This window comes from Corvus hawaiiensis, chromosome 7, assembly GCF_020740725.1.
Source record: "Corvus hawaiiensis isolate bCorHaw1 chromosome 7, bCorHaw1.pri.cur, whole genome shotgun sequence".
Lineage (NCBI taxonomy): Eukaryota > Metazoa > Chordata > Aves > Passeriformes > Corvidae > Corvus > Corvus hawaiiensis.
In genome coordinates this window covers 40,481,058-40,500,157 of record NC_063219.1, presented here as the reverse complement: position 1 = coordinate 40,500,157, position 19,100 = coordinate 40,481,058, and the positions used below count along the sequence as shown (strand labels likewise).

The window sequence follows — 19,100 nt, the reverse complement described above, 5'->3', positions numbered from 1 at the left end:
AACCAAAATGTATCTTTCTCTGTTCCCCATTAGTGGACATGTAGTTGGAAAAGCTGGGAGAGTGTTTCTCCTGTAACTGTCAGGAACTGCATCTCATCCCACAGGTATATTAATAATCTTTATTTTGTATGGAAAGAGTACAGTAGCTGTGCAAAAATAGAACTACAGGACAAGACTAATATAGGACTTGTACAAAATATCAAAGAAACAGTAAACAATAAATAAGCTAAAGTGTAATGATGCAAACTCAAAAAAGATTTGTAGAGCTGGGTACAGCTGTTTACAATGTACACAGAACACTGTAATCAAGCATGATGGGAAGAGTATAAAGCTGAGCACTCCAACTGAATTGCACTCATAGGAATGTCACTGCAGCCGTTCATTTTCAGAATGTTCTTGCCAATAAAAAACCTTATTTCCTCAAAAAAAACCCTTCTCAACTTCATCCTGTCATGCAACTGCACATACACTTTCTTCACACCTTCACGTTCACTCCATCCCTTTCTTGGGTTTCCCATAAAAACATTTACTAAGCATTTAGCTGTTGTACCTTTTCACAAATAAACAATAAATCATTTTGCTTTAAGATAGCACCCAAAGGTGATTAGATACCCTATATAAAGTGCGATTATTGTTAATAGGCCATAATATTGTGTTCTTCAGTGCAATAACCAATATGGTCAAAGCCTCTCAATACACATGCAAATGTCACTCACTTTATTTGATTCCTTCTAGTTACTAAAAGTTATATTTACATGTCAAAGCGTGGCTGCTTATAGTTTACTCATACACAAATTATTTATGCTTCCTAAATGTACAACATGCAACCCAAATTAGATCCCGCTAGAAAAGTGATAAAATACTTTGATTTAAAAAAAAAAAAGCATGCATGTACAGATCTCGGTATTCTGCAGCAGATTATCTCCCTCAGCACTGCTGTGAGACATAAGCATTTGAGAGGCACGAGTACTGTGTGTGAGATGCAACAGAACCAAAAGCCAAGACTGAAGCCCTATGTGAAAGGAAATGCTTATTTAATGGTAAAAGGTAATGGAAAGGATTTCTCTGCTCAAGCTCCTAGGACAACCCCTAACTGAGTCTTTCTACACAAATACGTTATTCCAGTTACTGTCACTGCCCTGTGATGGTAGGAACAGTTGGAAGTGGTTGTATCCCATTAAAGACTGCTCCCTGGGGCCCAGCCAGTCACTGTTTTGTAGAGCAGTCAGACCCTGTGATGTTGTGACCCAGGTCTACCCTGTCAATGTACAGAATAGTATTTATACATTTGATTCAATGAATGATCGCTTTGGTTTTGCCTTGGTGACGTGACTGAGGTGGCCATCCTGAGTGCTGTGGGATGGCAGTTTGGCTACAGCATCAGGATGTAGATGAGAACCTTGGCTGGATGATCTGCTGTCTGTACAGTGGGGAGGGATTTGGCATGTGAGCTCCTCACGTTCTTTCACTTGCATGCTGCTCTGGCTGCCGTCTCCCAGGGCAGCACTTGCACAGGATGCTTTAGTTGAGTAGTGTTTAACTGAGAACTGCTCGAAGTTTGAGGGCTGAATGCCTGCAGAAGCAATGTATGTGGATAATCCATCGGATGCCTGAGAGTGCCAAGTGCGACTAGATTGTGTGTTTTGCTGCTGAAACCTTGCAGTCTTGTCCATGATTCCCATAAATGGGGTATTGCGAGGTCGGTGCTCAGTACCCTGAGCTTGACTGATGTTAGTCTCCTTGAGTCGAACATCTGGGCCCAGCCCCTTAACACTCCCTGAAAAACTGCTGGCTGAAGTGAAACTGCTTGTTGAGCTGGCAAGAATCACACTACTGGATGGAGAAGAGCCACCACTGGGTACAGGGCTTTGCTGCCTTGAGTCACTGAAATGCATTGGAGCAGAGGCTGTTGATGTGTCAGCAGGTTTAGATTTACTGGCAAAAGAACGAGAAGAGAGAGTCTCATGATGCTGTGGATGCAAATGCTGGCCCGACACAAACTTCTCATTGTACAGTTCAGCAGTGGGATCTGTGGAAATGCTTCCAGATGACGACGTGCTTGTCCCATCCGCATGTTGACTTCTAGATTGCCGGATGGGCAAGGGACTGTGGGGAAGACGCTGCAAAGACGATTGTGTCTTGGTGCTACATTGACTGCTTCCTGGTTTCGATCCAGGCTGGATGGAGCTCAAATGCTGATTAGTTTTTACAATCTGTGCCTGCTTTGTTGGCTGCATGATCAAGCCTGGCTCTCTCAGGTACTTACTGCTTGTTCTGCTTTGAGGGGACACAGACTGAGCTTTCTGAACGTCTTCTTGAAGGGTCCTGCTAAATAATGAAGCAGCTGAGGAACACTGCAGCCTTTGTGGAGGGGAAACAGATTCATTGGGGTGTGGCAGCTCATCGTCCCTGTCTTGAAGATTAAAATTATCATTCACACCTGGTACAATGCCCTCCTCCTCATTATCAGAGTTGTTGGCTTGCTCAAGTAGCTGTGGAGAGTGATGCTTCTGTTGCTGTGTTCTCTGGAACTGTTTGCATTCCTCTTCCACCCGAGCCAGGAGACGTTTTATCTCCTGATTGCTGGGACACAGCTGAGTGGCTTCCCGTAGATCAGCGAGAGCAGCAAGTAGTTTTCTGTTCAGGAAGAAATAAGTAAACAGTGAAAACTGGGGCAAATCCGAGTCCCAGCCAGGTTTGTCCCAGTCCAGCTCCACCCTTGCAGTGAAATATCCTGATTAGTTGTTTCCTGCTGCAGGTGGTGACAAATAAGAACTAGAAGTTCTCCACCTCAGGAAATTCATAACTAGGGTGGAAGTACAGACCCAACGCTGAGCCCTTCTCTCCAGTATCCTGACACCCCATGAAGGCAGGCAGGAGAACTCTCTGCTGGGAACACCAGGAACTGACACTTTGTCTCAGAAGCTCTTCACAGTTACCTCCAGAGTAGGGAACCTGCTGAACTCTGCTTTGTGACCATTTATTGACACGTTTAGAAAAAACATGGTGAATCAAAAAGGCACCTCTTCCTGTACTTCAGCTACACCACTATAGTTTTTTTTCCAACCTAACGAGAGACCTTCTCTCTCCTCTTGTTTTTTATCTTCAACTGCTAATGATTCATCATATTCTGTCTATCATAGCAGTGGGTAAAAAATTGTAAACTTGGCAATAAATAATGAAATGCTGGAGTTGGGTGGCACACTGCTGGCCACATTCTGCTGTGTCAGGTGGAGAAGCAGACCCACTCACTGTTAAAATAATCCCTCTTCAAGTCAATTTGTTACTTTCTGGACTGCCTTGTAAGTACTTACAGAGTATTCAATATTGCTATTTGAATGTGGTTGGCTTTATCTGATACAGAGACCTAGTACAGATGCAAAGTGCACTAAAAATAATATTTTATTTGCAAATTTGAAATATAACTAGCAGAAAAGAACAAGTTATTAAAAATGCTAAGTTTAAAAAAAAAATCTGTTCAGACAGATGCACAGAATCAAACAGTACCTGCTGTTCCTCTTGGCTCGTGCTCTGGCGTAATAGGCTTCGTAACACTTAGGTTTCAGATCCAAGGCTTTGGTAGCAAACTCTTCAGCCATACCAAAATCCTGATAATGGAATCAAACATGCTCGTTACACAGCGACAGTCAAAGCAAGCTGCAAGCTCTGGGGTCGTGCTCTGGCTCCAGGAGGATAGTCAGCACACGTGGCAGAGGCTCCTGCCCCAGTCAGCAAGAGCAGGTATTTTCTCAAAGCACACATGAGCACAACCATGGCACCTGCTTGTGCTGCGTGATAACAAAGGGTGGTGGCGGTGTTTTCCATTCAGTCTTTTAAAAGTACCACAGAGGTCCAGCAGTTCATCATTCCAAAATAACTGCATGATGTGAGACCAGCTGTAATAGATCCCCCACAGCAACATGCCCTCATCTTATAAGCCACCCATTGATTGACATAATAAAGCCCAAAATCAGGATATAGTGAAAAGGATTCTAAAATAGCACAGATAGATGTCCACGTACAACCCCACAATGGAGTAGGATGTAAGTCTCAGATTCCCAATGCCAGAGAGGCAGCAGACTAACAGCAAGAGCTTACATTTGTTTTGCGGCGACATCGTGACAAGTTCAGGTATAACGAAACTCTCAGCTCAGTGAAGGCTTTCGTTTCCTCACCAAACCCTTCCCTTGGGAACTTCCTCAATGCATACTGATAGCGCTGTGCTGCTTCCTTCATCTTGCCTTTCTGCAAATTTTAGGGAACGAGGTTTTTCACAAACTTTTAATATTTCAATACTGTTGCAAAAAAGCGTATTTATATTTGACATCTACCAAGAGGTGCTCTTCAAGTAGAAAACACAGAGACAGGTTTTTTAATAAATATACACAGTATGAACTATACTGTCAGACAAGCACAGTGAGAGAACCTGCATATTAACCAGAATTTGTGTTTCTTTCTGAACTCAAATGCTTAATGGTATGTGGTGTGGGTAATATTTGCCCTAATATGTACTACTAGTACCAGAAAATAATCATGTATGATCTTGTTTCATTTTGAACAGAATAGTAATATACCAGATTATATAGTTGAAAAGGAGGCATAAAGGCATTCAGTCTACCTTCAGGCAGAAGTCCAGTGTTCTGCTGTCAGAAAAAAATAAAAATCTACCTACTTTATACAGTGTATTTCCTTCGTCCATCAGTTTCTGCAGAAGAATCAGGAGAATATCAGGTTTGGAGGTGGCCATTGCCCATGCTGCATTTCCTGCAAGTTAAATTTTAAGGGTCTCTGACAAAAGGGAAGGAAGTGAATTTCTGCTGTCTACCACAGTAGAAAGCCTGGTCTTACTTCAGTACATATTCCACCTACATGGAAACAGTATTACTATTGTAGTTGTAATTAGGGTGTACACATTTAAAATACATCTATGCCCCCACCAACACCACCTGGACAGCAGCCAGGTATTACATGGTCTGATACATTTCACCCCTGTGTAGGAATGTATAGAAGTCACAATTAAATTCAGGCCTAAGTAGAGACCTGTATTGATCATACTTACTACCCAAATAATATGAACTAGTGATTCAAAGGTACTAAATATTCAATAATTATCACATACACAACTGCACCATGTACTTGCCTACTGATAATACAGGACTTATATTTTTTTGGCCTACCCTGTGCAAAAATACACAATTCTATAGTTTATTAGAAGAATGTTATTTAAATCATTAATAGTGTCAGAATTATTTATCAGTAATAGCACAATCATAATTTTCTTATTTAAATATATTAAAGCAGGGTAACCATATACAGTGACTCCTCCAAACCTCACCATCAGCACACATCAAAGAAGGAGCAGAATAAAAGTCCTTGCATTTCCTCACTTGTAAAGCAAGTCTTGCGTGTCTGCCTTTAAAGGGGAGGAGACAGTTTCCCTTGAGTGGGCATCTGCAAACCAGACAGCCTGCAAAAATCTGGTGTTTTGAGTTACTTAACCTGTTTTACAGAGATAACTAACTCTGGCAGAGCAGAATCCAGTTGTTTCTCCTGGTGCAGGGCAGTTTCACTAACCTAGCTTAGCTCCTTTTCTCAGCAGCATGACCACGACTGAGGTATTGCGGCAGCCAATCGCTCTGTCCAGCGGCCTCATGCCACTGTGGTCCATGTGCTCAATCATTGCTCCTTTCTCCACCAAATACTGCACCTGGGAGAAGAAGTAAGACATGCCGTGTAACATGGCTTTTGGTAGGAAAGGCAGACCAATTAAGTATTTTAGGTACTATGTAATCTTCTTTGAAACACAGTGAGCATATGGTGCAGAGTACAGTACAGCCATCTAAAGTCCACTGAGGGCACCGTAGCATGGGCAGGTTGGAGGGAAGTAGTAGTTCTTTCCTGTAACCATTACTTGCCCAAGTGCGACCAGCAGCGATCTTGTAAGGGAAGAGGCACCAACAGTCCTGCCCATGGACAGGCCCCACGACCCACAGCCATACTCAAGGACCTCTTCACTGGCACTGCCCCTGTCCCAGCCTGGCCAGTGGCTGAGCACAGACCTACTGAAGGGACCAGTCTGGCCATGGAAACGGAAGCTGGCACCACAGCAGCACAATGACCTACAGCAAATGCAGGGACAGGAAGGAGCCTGGACACCCCTCATTCCCCATCAGTGTCTTGAGTACCCAGTGTCACCTGCAAAAACACACACAGTATCTGAAAACTACCGAAGTCACTAAGGAACCCGATGGCTTATTTTCAAGTTAATTCAGACAAAGGCTGAATGGGACAAAGTGCTACAGCGAGTTCCATGCCACAGCAGCACCTGAAACAGACCTTGTCTATGCAAGCTGCAGAAACACAGCTGTGAGTGTGAGAGGCTGCATGTGCTGCTGTTCTGTCTAGTTCCTTGCTGACCTTTTGGATCTGTCCACAGTGTACGCAGACCTGTGTACGCCCTTCCTCTTCTTGAGGTCTTTGCTCTTTGAGGGCACCAACTGACCAGGACCCTGAGAAGGGACTTCTGAGGGTTTGCAGCATAATTCTGGGCTTCTATTTAATCTAGAAAACGCTTTCCTGAGCAAACATTTGCACTGAAGTCAAGATAAGAGCAGTGTAACCATCTTGGCTATTTCCCCAAATTTCCTATTTTGGTAGGCAATAGTTTTTCTACATTTTTATAACTTTTTCTTCAATTTTTTGTTTTGTTACACTTACAATATCAGCATCTCCATAAAAAGCTGCCAAGTCTAGGGGTGTTCGTCCATTTTTGTCTGTCTGATCAGTTGTTGCACCTTTCTCTACTAAATACTGAACCACTTCCTTGTGGCCTTTCAAACATGCCCAGCTCAGAGCTGTCAGTCCTTCCTTGTCCAGAGATGAAATAGTTGCACCTGAAAAATGAAAATGAACTTTGTTATGAAGATTATCTATTTAAACGGAAAAATTGCATAACTCACCCAGATGCAATCCTGGTGCATCTGTGCCGCTGTAATCCGTTATTTATCTTCTACCTTCAGAAAGGAGAAATTCCACAGTGCTCAGATGTCCTTCACAAGAAGCCACCATCAGTGGTGTCCGGCCTTGCTTGTCACTTAAATTCACATCAGCCCCATGCTCCACTAGAAGTTTAGCAATCTGAAACAGAAAATATCAATTTAAAAATACATTCCTTGCACCAGGGGGGGTTAGATTGGATATTAGGAGAATTTTTTCTCAGAAAGTGCTGTCCATCCCTGGCACAAGGGGTAGGGGTGGAATTCCCATCTGCCACATCCCTGAAGGGATTCAAAAGCCCCATGGGTGTAACACTTCAGGACATGGGTTAGTTTGGCCTTGGCAGTACGGGGGAACAATTGTACTTGATGGCCTTGGAGGGCTTTTCCCATCTTACCAACTCTATGACTTTATGAAATCGGCAGATTTAGATTTCAGCCATAATATCATGAACTTTTAAGAAAGAGGACTAAGGTGGTATTTATGGCAACCACTGAGAAATTGTATGTAGCTCAAGCCCTGACTGCAGTTCAAGGCCTTCTCCTGACAGGAGAGGCCAGCATGAGGAAGGCTTCTGAATCCAAGGTTCTCTCTCTTCACAGCAGCAGTATAAAAGATCTGAAATCACCTCTGATCTTTGTCTAGGAAATAAAGTATTTTAACTCACATTATTTTTCAAGTATATTATAACTGAGACTGTTGTGAAGCCAATGTGCTTTTTAAGTTATTTCAAGGGATACAAAGGGTTTGGAAATGAAGCTTCTGAGCATATCCCTCTGAAGCTGATGCAAACACATATTAGAAAATTGACACTAATTATTTTCAAAACTAGAGATGGGAGGAATTAGGGACCACATCCCAAAGGATCCCCAAAGCTGTGCCAGACCTGCCAGTGGCCCTGCCGGACTGCGCAGAGTAGCGGGGGAACGCCCCTCCTGCTGGCTCTTGTCACGGCCGCTCCATGCCCAAGGAGTAACTTGCACACTTCCAGCTTCCCTCTTCCTGCAGCAGCTGTCAGGGCTAGAGAAAGTATTTGCATCAGTATCAGCTCTTGGCTTATTTGGCCTTTGGACACATGCACAATACGTGAGTGTTACTGAATCCCCATTCTTTCAGCTTTTAATTGTGACACTGAAAGCTGGAAAGAACAAAAAAAAGAAAATCCTTTCCCCATCATGATTTTCCCCCCCCTCTTCTGTTTTTCTCATATTGTGTTTTAAACAGAACTTGAAATTTAAATTTTGTTTTTTGTGTTGAAGCCTCACCAGTCATGCCAACAATGTTTAGAAAATGAGTCCATGTGTGACTTATGCAAGAATAGCAAAGGACTTGCCCCTCCAGTTTCTAAAGCCTAGTAACTTGCATTTTCTACTAAGAAGTAGCAAGAAGTGGGTCAAATTGTGAATTGTGAACCTTTACCCATTTTTTAGCATTTTCAAACATGATCAACCAGTATTTTTTTTTTTAATTCCAATGACTACTGGAAGTAAAAGAAATCACAAACACTGCAGGAAGAAGTAAATTTTTCTTTTTTTTTTTTAGCATTCCCTCCTCACTCAATGAAACTTCACTGTGTTGTTTAGAGCTGAACAACTGGAAAGTAAATGTTATGGATATCAGTATTACAAGCAAAAGAGTCAAGTCTTGTTCAAAAATCCCCCTTTCAGGGAGTTCGCTTCCTGAATGAGTAAAGATTCCCAATTCATTCTGCAAGGATTTCAATTAAAAACACTGACAAAAAAATATTGAAGAACAAAAATAATTTAGAAACAGATGTAGGTCTTTTGGAGTTCACTGGATTTGCAACAAGGGTTTTGTACATGTGCAGGAATGAAGCACGTCTGCTTCTCTAGAATGTGAGAGGCCACTGATCATCATCCCAATGCTGCTTCCCCACCCTCAGCTGTTTCCGTGGAATGGAGATGCCCCTCACAAGGCACACCAGGGAACTGCCAGTGCAGGGATTACAGTCTGCCTTAAAAACTACATTTGGCCTCTGCCAGATGTCCAAAGGCAGGTCTTTTCTTCCACTGCCTAATTAGAATAAACCCACACTGAAACATAAGCACTGTATTTCCACAATTTTCCATCTAGTTAAAAAGTCAGTAATTTACAGTAACTTTAATATAAAATAGTTCTCCAATACTTGAGATTAATAGATTCAGTAAATTTAAACTCTAGACTCATAAAACTGCATTTTACTATTAAAACTGGTATTTTCCATTATTTTTATTATAGAAAATTAAATTTAAAAAGTAAGATTAAAAACTCCTTAAATCAGCAACCCTAATTAGGAAACATACGAGAAGGGAAATACCTGTTTCTCCCCACAAGGCATCAGTGTCATTGATGTCCATGTCATGGTCCTTTTCAACTGTCAAGATGTAATGAACCACCTGCCAAAAACAGTGAGCAGAGATGTGCTGAGCCACAAGAGCATCAGTTGTCACTATACGATACAGCAGGAGATAAAAGATGTAAAATAAGTAAGAGTGCTTCTCTCTCAATGCATATAATCAATAGAAAAGAAAATCGGTATCACTCACAACAAGTTCAGTAGGATTTTAGAATGACTTGAAGGCAAGTGAATGTTACTGAAAAACATTTTTAATGCTGATATTCAGGAGTTGATTGCTTTCATTTAATCAGTGGACAGCAAACAAGAACTTTCATGAGACAACTTCCAAGAACAGAGAGGAAAAAGTGGACAGAAAATTACATATAAACAAATCCTGAAGCAAACTATTACTGGATACTCAGCTAGAGCATTTCAACCAGCTGCTAATACATACTACAATAAATATCAGAAGTTTCAACAATTCTTTCCCAGCCTCTTTCAAAAACAGCTGCAAGCACTGGTGTACAGTTCTGATGATTTCAAACAGATCTGGAAGTACCTGAATTCCCAACCCACCTGGCAGTGCCCCATGCTGGCAGCTGCTGTGAGAGCTTGTTGTAGTGCCTGGCGCTTCCTCAGTGAATCCTGTTCTCGGGAGGGACTCACCCAAACCAAGCCGAGCAAGAACTCAAGGATTTCGCAGTGTCCTCTCAGCGCACTATGGACCAAAGCACACTGGCCCTTCTTGTCTGCAAAGTCAGCCTGAAGCGGGGGAAAAAAGAATGTCTGAGGTTAAAAGGTGCAGTGAAAGGCTGTGGAGAGGAGACGCTCTAGAGTGCTGTGGGAGAGCAGCTCTCGCTCCTGACTTCCAGGGCAAGGAGGAACATCTGGGGAATCACAGGCCCAACAGCCTCACCTGAGCAGCTGGGAAGGTGATGGAAGAACTAATCCTGGAGAGCACTGCCAAACACAGGAAGGACAAGGTAAGCAAGACCAGCCAGCATGGGCTTGCCAAGGGGAGATCATGCTTAGCCTGCGGGACAGCCAGCAGCTCTGAGGGGACCAGAGGGTGGGTCAAGAGAGCTGGGGATGCCCTTGACCTCGACTTTAGAGGGCTCCAGCACTCTCTCAGTAACAGTCACTGACAAACTGATGACAACAGGTTGTGGAAGTGCACAGTGAGGTGCACTCAAAACTGGCTGAACGGCTCTGCCAGAGGGTTGTGATCAGTGGTGCGTGGAAAATGCTTCACTGAAGTCTGGACTCAAGACTATGCCTGATAATTATATACTTAAGTAATCAATAACAGCTTTCTTACACCTTTGTATGACTCTTCTGGCTGCAGGCTTTGCAATCTTTGTGCACCAGCTTACCTTTGCACCTTTTCTGCACAGCAGTGACACGATATTCATGTGACCTGCAGCAGCTGCGTAACTAAGGGCTGTCATGCCGTTTTCTGAAGTTCCATCAATAGCAGCTCCAAACTCTAGTAAAAGAGTGACCACTTCTTCGTGTCCAAGGTGCGACTGAACACACAGCACTGGAGCATTATTCAGTACTTCAGTCCTGTAATTCACATTTGCTCCTGCCAAAATCAGCAGCCGACTCACCTAAAATTTAATTTAAACAAAACAATGTTTTCCTCAGATTTGTCTGAATTTGGTACCTTGATCAGGTACTCATTTGTTACTCCCTAATTTTGATGCAGATTTTACTGGCAGACATCAACGTTAACACACAGATAGCAACATACCAGTTTAAAATCTTCTCTGAGTAAATATAATATTGTATTACTGACCACTGCACTCCCAAGAAAAGACTTGTCTCTCCCCTGAAACTCACTGCTCTCATCACAATCACGTGTAACTTGCTACTACTCTGCAACTACCTCTGTTAAGAGAGAACCAGACTGCATAAAAAGCAAATCTCAAAAAAAAACGGCCAGAGCATGGATGTGTGTGTTCATGTACACACAAATTTCCAATCAAAAGCCTTAGCAGTTGGCTCAAATTCCAACTGACTGACTTGGATTTTGCTACCCATCATCTGGGGATTCAAATAATAGCGCAAAGTTGTGGTATTTTAAATCCTTTCCTCTCACAGTATTCCCCCTTTTACAGCTGACACTTTCCCATAGAAGCAAAGAGCAGTGAGCTCTGCCCAGCAAGGCCATGTGGGACATCCACCCTCAAAAATGCACCAAACACACTCACCTGTGCTACAGAGCACAGCTGCAGCAGAAAAAAGGCAAAACGCTTCTTTCCATCAAAACTATCGAGGAAAACTGATTTCAACTTTAGCAACACCTTACAAAAGTACACAAAGGAGTTCAGGTCCAGATGCTTTTCTGCTGAAGGGTTACACTGACTTCAGCATTCACCAGCCAAGTGCCAGCAGCAGTGCCAGACAAACAGCTGACTACAGCCGTGCTGATGCTCTTACCTTCACGTTGGGTGTGTAGATGTTTCTTAGAGAAGCCAGGGCTGTAGACAGTCCATCAGTACTATAGCCAATCCACAAGGCTTGGAGATGACTGGAAGAAATTCCGGTCCTTTTACTGAGACCCTAACAGAAATGATATAACAGGAAATCTCTCTATAGAATTAGAAATCCTATTTTAATCTACAACTCAATATTAAAAAGCAGTAAAATCTGGATTGATAGCACTACCAAGTATTTTGCATAAGCTTCAAACAAATTATTCAAGCAAGTCAGAGGAGAATATCTACAATGCATTCAGATGATAAAGGTCATAAAGCCTACTAAGCTGCAAGCTTTACCTTAAAAATGTGAGCTTTAAGTATATGATGGCCAAGTTCCATGGTTTGTTGGCGGTTTAACTTTCCCTCCTGTCGAGAAAACATGAAAGCCAGTAGAGCATGTCCATTCCTAATAAAAAGGATTGAGAGAACCACTTTTATAACTGTATTTCAGTAAATATTCTAACACATCTTTATTCCTAACAGCTCAACTTTGTCAGACTATTGAAACATACCATCACATCTAAACAGAATTCTTTCCATAACAAAATAATGCAAAATTAAAAATGGCAAATTTTGAATATGAAACACACTCCTGGTATTTCTGTGCTGTCCCTTCAGAAGGGGCCTGTGTCAGCCTTGAACTGGTTTACATACTGCTCCTTTTTGCATTCTCAGAGCCAGGAACTGCAGGCATCTCAGACAAAAGCCAATCCTTTTAGAAGCATAAGATCTGAATACTTGAAAAATTTGAGATGAAATGTGTATTTAGTAATTCTACACCTACATTATAGGTGGTCAATGTTCTAGGAAACAGTGAGAGTGGCATAACCTTGAGAAAACAAGGTTACCATATACTATTTGTTAATCAGACTATACATTGGAACCGGGCAATTAGCCATATGCTAACTGGACTCTCCACCTGAGGGGGGAAGTTGTGGGAAGGGACTTCTCACCCCATTGTCAGACATTTCTGAACAAAACCTTCCGAAATCAGAAGCTCTACCTGGGCCCAGGCAGCCCCCACTGCTGCTGGGGCAAGTGCCAGGAGTTCCCAGCGTGGCGGGACCAGGGGTCCATGAGGCTGCAACCCCCCAGTCCCACCTACAGAACTGGTTCTGTTACAGCCACTTGGAAAGCTCTTGGAAAGTCTTGGGTTAGTAATAATTTTAAATGTCACCATTATTTATTCTTCTGTAAAAACCAAAAACTGTAAACCCCAAAGAACATGAAAAAAAAATACTGGGGAGCCAACTGTGAGGACATGACAAACAGGAACAGCCACTGTCTCCAACTCAACCAACTCCTGCTCTCCAAGTCACAGAAAGTGAGCTGGAATAAGCTGAAACAATGCCAGCAGGATATAATTACAGCACAAAATGTCTTAATATTTTTATGTTTAAAAAAGCCCAAACAATCTGCTCCTTCTATTCCTGCACTCTACGTTACATAGACAAGGTGCTGCTGCACGGGATTCTCAACAATTTTGCTGTATTAGTAACAATATAGCACTCTCATTTCTCCATGAAGGTAGCAGAGTCAGATGCAAACTTCTGACTTCTATAGAGTCAATTATGCATTGTAAACTTTGAATCTTGAGTCACATCTACCCCTAAATATATAAAAGTGTTCATTTTGGAAAAAATTATTTGTACTTGTATTTAACATTACTCTTTCCTCTCACCAATTGTTGCAATCAATTATACAAAACCTAACTTTGGTTATTTGAACATGAATTACTGCAGTTTTTATTTACCTTGGCTCACATAAGAAGTCAGTATTTTCACCTTCTGCTCTCCAGACAAGCCATTCCCTGAAGGAAGGATGGCAGAACATGCGTGTTTTGTCACGTCTTTTGATCAGAAAACACGAAAGGGCTTCCATCCTCTGGCTGAAGTCTTCCCATTGTTGTTCACCATTTATTTGTCCTGCATTAATAGCCTGGAAAATCTGGTCATCTGTCATAGGATGCAGGGATGCCAGTGCCACATTCAGTATGGGCTGAGCTCGCTCAAAAGCAGAGTTTGTCATGAACTTCATATTGCACTGCAGTAAGTACAGCTCTGACAGAGACACAGGAACAACTTTGTAGCTTGCACTTTTGATTACTAAATGACCTTTTTGGAAAAGATCCAGAGTGAGTTTCAAATAGAGGTAAGATCCCAGGCTTCTCATGATCAGGTGGTTACTCACTTTCCCAATAGTAGCTGCATCAGCTTTTCCATTTAAAGACATGTTGTTTATAATTTCCTGACTGTTATTAATTCTGTACTGAATATAAGCATTCAAATCATTGTGAATTTCTTTGTTGTCTGGAAAATTGTCCAGGGATATTGCGATAAATGGTAGTGAACTTACCACTTCCTGTGAGGGAGAGAGGGGGGAGGGGAAAAGAAAGAAAACAACAAAACAAAAAACCAAAGACATTACAGTATTCCAGCACTGAGAACTCAATGATGCATCTCTGCTACATTCCCCTTCTGTAGTGAGTGCCAGATTAAAAAGGAATTCAGTATCCCTGAGATGGTTTTGCAAATATTGCCCCCTCGTAAGAGGTAGAACAGTATTTCTACATTTTATCATTTTTCATAGGAAGGTCTCAAATATTTTACTGACCAAACTCAACAATTGAAGAGGATGAGAAATGACCACTTTGAAGTTAAGGAAATGGAAAACAGTTACCAGAATTGGACCCTGAGACAGGCCAGGGAAAGGGGAAGGCAAAAGGAATGATCTATTAGGCAGGAATGTTTTATTAAGAAGTATCACAAATGACAGGAGGGAAAAGACTCCCCTTATCATTTCACCTTCCAGTAACAATGTACCAGAAAGGTGGCTTGCACATATCCCCAGCCCCACGTGCCTGAAGGCAAGTACCAAGTACAGCACAGACACTTCAGCAGGTTCACCTGAACACACTTTCATGTTTCTGTAACACAGAACACTTTTATGTTTATGTAAATAAAGATCCAAAAGACCTTTATTTAAAAGAAACACTTTTACTACTTCTAACTTAAACTTCATAAAGTAAAACTTCTAAAGTTTAACATTAAATTTTCAAAAATTAAAGTTTGAGAACCAGAAACTTCTTACATAGTCATATATTAGAAGGGTTTAACAAACATCTCCAGACTTTCACAACACAAAAAGGAACTCTATTCCACTTTATGTAATTAAATGGATTTCAGAAACCTGCACTTTCAGACTAGTGAGATGTTTTAAGCAAAGACAAACTTCTCCAGTCTCCAGAGATGGAATAGTCCCTGCTACAGAAATCCCTTCCTAAATGCAAAAATTTAGTTCAGAAATAGACTCTTAAGCCAGTTAAACACTATGAGTGCTAGTGGCAAGCAGGCAGAGAAGAAATAAACTCTCAGAGGCTGTACTGAAGCACGCCTGCACCTTAACATTGCACTCCTGAGGTACAAGGGATCAGACTCAAATTCCTAATTTCTTGTATTAACCACTCTACTGATAGATGCAATTAAGTGATTCACAATGAAAAAGGCCTCCAATATTTTATCAGAAGGAAGGAAGGAAGGAAGGAATTCGGAAGGAAGGAATTCGGAAGGAATTCGGAAGGAAGGAATTCGGAAGGAAGGAATTCGGAAGGAAGGAGTTCGGAAGGAAGGAGTTCGGAAGGAATTCGGAAGGAAGGAGTTCGGAAGGAAGGAGTTCGGAAGGAAGGAGTTCGGAAGGAATTCGGAAGGAAGGAGTTCGGAAGGAATTCGGAAGGAAGGAAGGAATTCGGAAGGAATTCGGAAGGAAGGAAGGAATTCGGAAGGAATTCAGAAGGAATTCGGAAGGAAGGAATTCGGAAGGAAGGAAGGAATTCGGAAGGAAGGAAGGAAGGAAGGAAGGAAGGAATTCGGAAGGAAGGAATTCGGAAGGAAGGAATTCGGAAGGAAGGAATTCGGAAGGAAGGAAGGAATTCGGAAGGAATTCGGAAGGAATTCGGAAGGAATTCGGAAGGAAGGAAGGAAGGAATTCGGAAGGAAGGAAAAAATCCAAGAGACTTTATTTTAAGTTCCTCTAAACCCAGTATTTTTCATAATAATGCAGCTGCACCAATATAAATGATCATTTGGTTTAGGAGGGTAAGAAAAATTTGAAAGGTGTTTTTACCTGGAAATTAGTTCTTACAGTCACAATGAGCTTCAGCCAGGGAGGAAATTTACAGATTATACTTGTGATAAATGAAGAAATGGTGTCACCATAATCAGGTTTATGAAATTCAGCATCATTTAAACCATCTACCAAAATTATGTAGTCTTCCTCAGGAATCTTCTGCTCTGAAATTTGAAAATAAAAAAGGAAAGGATAAAAACACATTCTCCTATTAAGTGACACATCTTTATGCTCAAATTCTGAATGCCAAGAAACAAAAATGTATCTTTATGCACACCGATACATCTTATGGCATTTAAGCATTATTTAGAAGATTAAAAACAACATTGGGAGATTAAAAACAGTTTTAACAGGAATGATGTGCTCTGTTCATATGTAGGCAACCCCCCATTCTGCCACAGATCAGGTATCTGCTCAAGCTGGCATATGCTGGGAAGCAGCTGTTTCCAAAAGGAGTTTGCCAGGGTTTTTTTTAAATACAAACATCATGTTTCTACATGCTTTCTTTTACACACCATAATCGAGGGAATAGCTGCACCTGTATCAGGGGAGGGTTATGTTGGATATCAGAAAAGGTTCTTCCCCCCGAGGCTGCTGGGCACTGCCCAGGCTCCCCAGGGAATGGGCACGGCCCCGAGGCTGCCAGAGCTCCAGGAGCGTTTGGGCAGCGCTGCCAGGCAGAGGGTGGGATTGTTGGGGTATCCTTGGCAGGGCCAGGAGCTGGACGGATTATCCTGGTGGGTCTTTTTCAGCTCAGGAGATTCTGTGATTCTTGGAAAACTGCCACATCCATTTTAAAAGCAAGCAAAACCCACATCCACTTTGCAGATGTCAGGCCCAGAAAATTAAAAGAGAAAGTATATGACAAAACTTAAATGCATCTTAAAACAAAATCCTTTAATGTGAATGTGCCAGCCTTAACTTCAAGCTAACAGCTATCTTTCAGTTTTCTGGCAAAAAAGTAAGGTTTCCATGACCTTTAATAAGTTTCACAGAATTTTAATTAAAACATGAATCAACTGTTCAAAATCTATCTATTATTGTTACAAACAACTAGCACAATTAAGGAATCCCTTTCTCCAGGAATGTTCTGCTTTATTTATTTTTAATACTTTTCTCCACTCTTTATGCAGTTTAGATTCCATTTCCAAATCACTTCCTTTTTAACGTACCTCTCCTGAGGTTTGAAAGTGGTTCCAACACTCCCCTTTTAAAAGCTGCTGCTGGATCCTGGACACAAGACCTCAGGCTCAGCATGCTCTGCAGGTGAGGCTCTTTGATGAGGAGATCTCTGTATGCTGTTAACTGATGCGAGCGGCAAAGCAAAGCTGCCACACTGTGTACAAATTCAGGGACAAGACATGTGTACGTGTTGTCAGCCTGGCAGTAGTGATAAGCAACGACCTGCAGAATTGAAAAATAAAAAGCACTACCCTTTCAGTATTTTGGTTGATTACTAGTTAGTGCAGTTATGATAGAGTGCTATTAAATTTCCCTCTCAACTACAAAATACTTTTCAGTGTTAGATCCCACGCTGTAACAATCTGTGATGGCCCGTGTCAAACACAGGGAGGAAGGCAATGAATTATGTTTTTGACCTTGCAGGACACGCAGAGAGGAGAAGAAATGGAAGTGTCAGATTCTGACAGGAAAATGTAACAATTTGAGTTTGGGACATTTGATACAGTGGCCAAGCAGCTGATTAACTAAGGAGCACAAGAAAAGTAACCTGAGGGTTTGACTGGGTAACCTAGCAGCTGTAATTTAACAACACTATGTCCCACACTGTAACGACCTAAGGACTAATTTGATCATCATCAGGCAAAAGTAAATGACAGACAGCTATTAAAGAAAGACATGCTTACATAAGCAAATGGAGAAATACAACAACTGGCTTTATTCCAAAGCTGTGTATTACTTAAAAATAAACCAGGACATAACCCATATTTCTTTGGGGGAAAAAAAAAAAACCAAAACAAACCACAAGGAAAACATGGTGTTCACAGTGAATAAGAAGCCTGTACTTCAGTGGTTTTCATAACACTGCTTCAAACAAATATGTATCACTTTAAATACTGCATAAAGATCTCATGTTTTCCCTACAATTATTCATATAAAAGATGCAGTTCAGATGATCATTGATTTTACTATTTAGGCAAAAAATAAAACACCTAACATAGTAATCTAATACAAAAAGACTTCAGACTCTCAGACTATGGAAAATAAAACTACATTCAGACTCAACCTGTATCATAGCATATAGATGGATTATACAAAACCCAAACATTTTACCTCCCCACCCCCCCCAAATTTTGCTTTTGGGAGCACTGAGCAGCTCCCTGTAGAGAACATATAGCCCCTTTGGTAAGGAAAGGATCCCAACCTCCCACACCCACACAAAACTGATGAGAAATTGTTCAGGTAACTCTTCCTAGGACCAAGCAGGATTCAGGTGATCACCTGATGGGTACAAGAGGCAGGTAGCTGGTTTCACCAGCCAAACAGAGCCATCATGCAGAGGTGCCCAGGTGCTGCCCCTCTTCCAGCACTGCCCACTGCCTCCCGGGGCGCTCTGCAAAGCAAACTGACCCCCATGTTAGAGCGTTCTAACACACTGAACATCTACTAGGAAGTGAAAACTCACCTTTGAAGCGAGGCATCTCACAGAATCCCCTGTTTGGGGTTTGTGTTCGGGAGTACCAGGACAAGTCAGAGTCTTCATTGTATTGGTGTCACCTGACGGAGGGGCACATGGGGATAACTGGCTTAAGGGAATCTCCTGACAGGAGTCACCACCTGCTTTTAAAAGACAACAAATACAAAAGAGACCAAATTTGCTGAAAGCAGATTGCTTTTTAGGAAAACACCACAGCTTATCTTACTGCTGGAGTAAAAATTGAAACTGAGCAATACCATTAAAGGAAGCCTGCAACTAGTCTGATAAATACAGGCACACATTTGCAACTTTACAATTTTAAAACAACTCAACTGACTTTCAGATCAAAACTATAGAATTACTGAAAGCACAACCATGCTGATGTGCAGAGTTTCCTTCAGAAAATTACACATACAATGCCTCAATTAAACTAGTAGTTAATATATGACTGAACTCTTGGGAAATTTATCATTGTTATTATTAGTAATAATGATATTTGAAG

General features: G+C 41.7%; 1 protein-coding gene and 1 long non-coding RNA gene across 8 annotated transcripts in view; one reads left to right on the top strand and one right to left on the bottom strand.

Moving 5' to 3' along the window:
- Positions 1-19,100, bottom strand: part of TANC1 (tetratricopeptide repeat, ankyrin repeat and coiled-coil containing 1) — a 66,550-nt gene that overhangs the window by 3,391 nt on the left and 44,059 nt on the right. For 5 of the 7 annotated variants that reach the window (XM_048309945.1, XM_048309942.1, XM_048309943.1 and 2 more), the window contains 17 exons: positions 18,587-18,741; positions 17,115-17,346; positions 15,940-16,106; positions 13,571-14,178; positions 12,115-12,223; positions 11,777-11,899; positions 10,708-10,944; positions 9,911-10,096; positions 9,314-9,392; positions 7,883-8,016; positions 7,014-7,137; positions 6,718-6,893; positions 5,575-5,707; positions 4,673-4,764; positions 4,099-4,245; positions 3,508-3,608; positions 106-2,637 (listed from right to left, as the gene is read on the bottom strand). In XM_048309945.1, coding sequence (XP_048165902.1) covers positions 1,281-2,637; positions 3,508-3,608; positions 4,099-4,245; positions 4,673-4,764; positions 5,575-5,707; positions 6,718-6,893; positions 7,014-7,137; positions 7,883-8,016; positions 9,314-9,392; positions 9,911-10,096; positions 10,708-10,944; positions 11,777-11,899; positions 12,115-12,223; positions 13,571-14,178; positions 15,940-16,106; positions 17,115-17,346; positions 18,587-18,741 — 4,160 coding nt within the window. In that variant the 3' untranslated portion in view covers positions 106-1,280. Of the gene's footprint in view, positions 1-105; positions 2,638-3,507; positions 3,609-4,098; positions 4,246-4,672; positions 4,765-5,574; positions 5,708-6,717; positions 6,894-7,013; positions 7,138-7,882; positions 8,017-9,313; positions 9,393-9,910; positions 10,097-10,707; positions 10,945-11,776; positions 11,900-12,114; positions 12,224-13,570; positions 14,179-15,939; positions 16,107-17,114; positions 17,347-18,586; positions 18,742-19,100 lie in introns of those variants that run through there. The other 2 variants (XR_007204873.1, XM_048309940.1) reach the window with 2 other exon arrangements.
- On the top strand, positions 10,094-14,198 carry LOC125328815. Its single transcript, XR_007204876.1, has 2 exons — positions 10,094-10,317; positions 10,680-14,198. It is a non-coding gene; the product is annotated as an uncharacterized LOC125328815 (long non-coding RNA).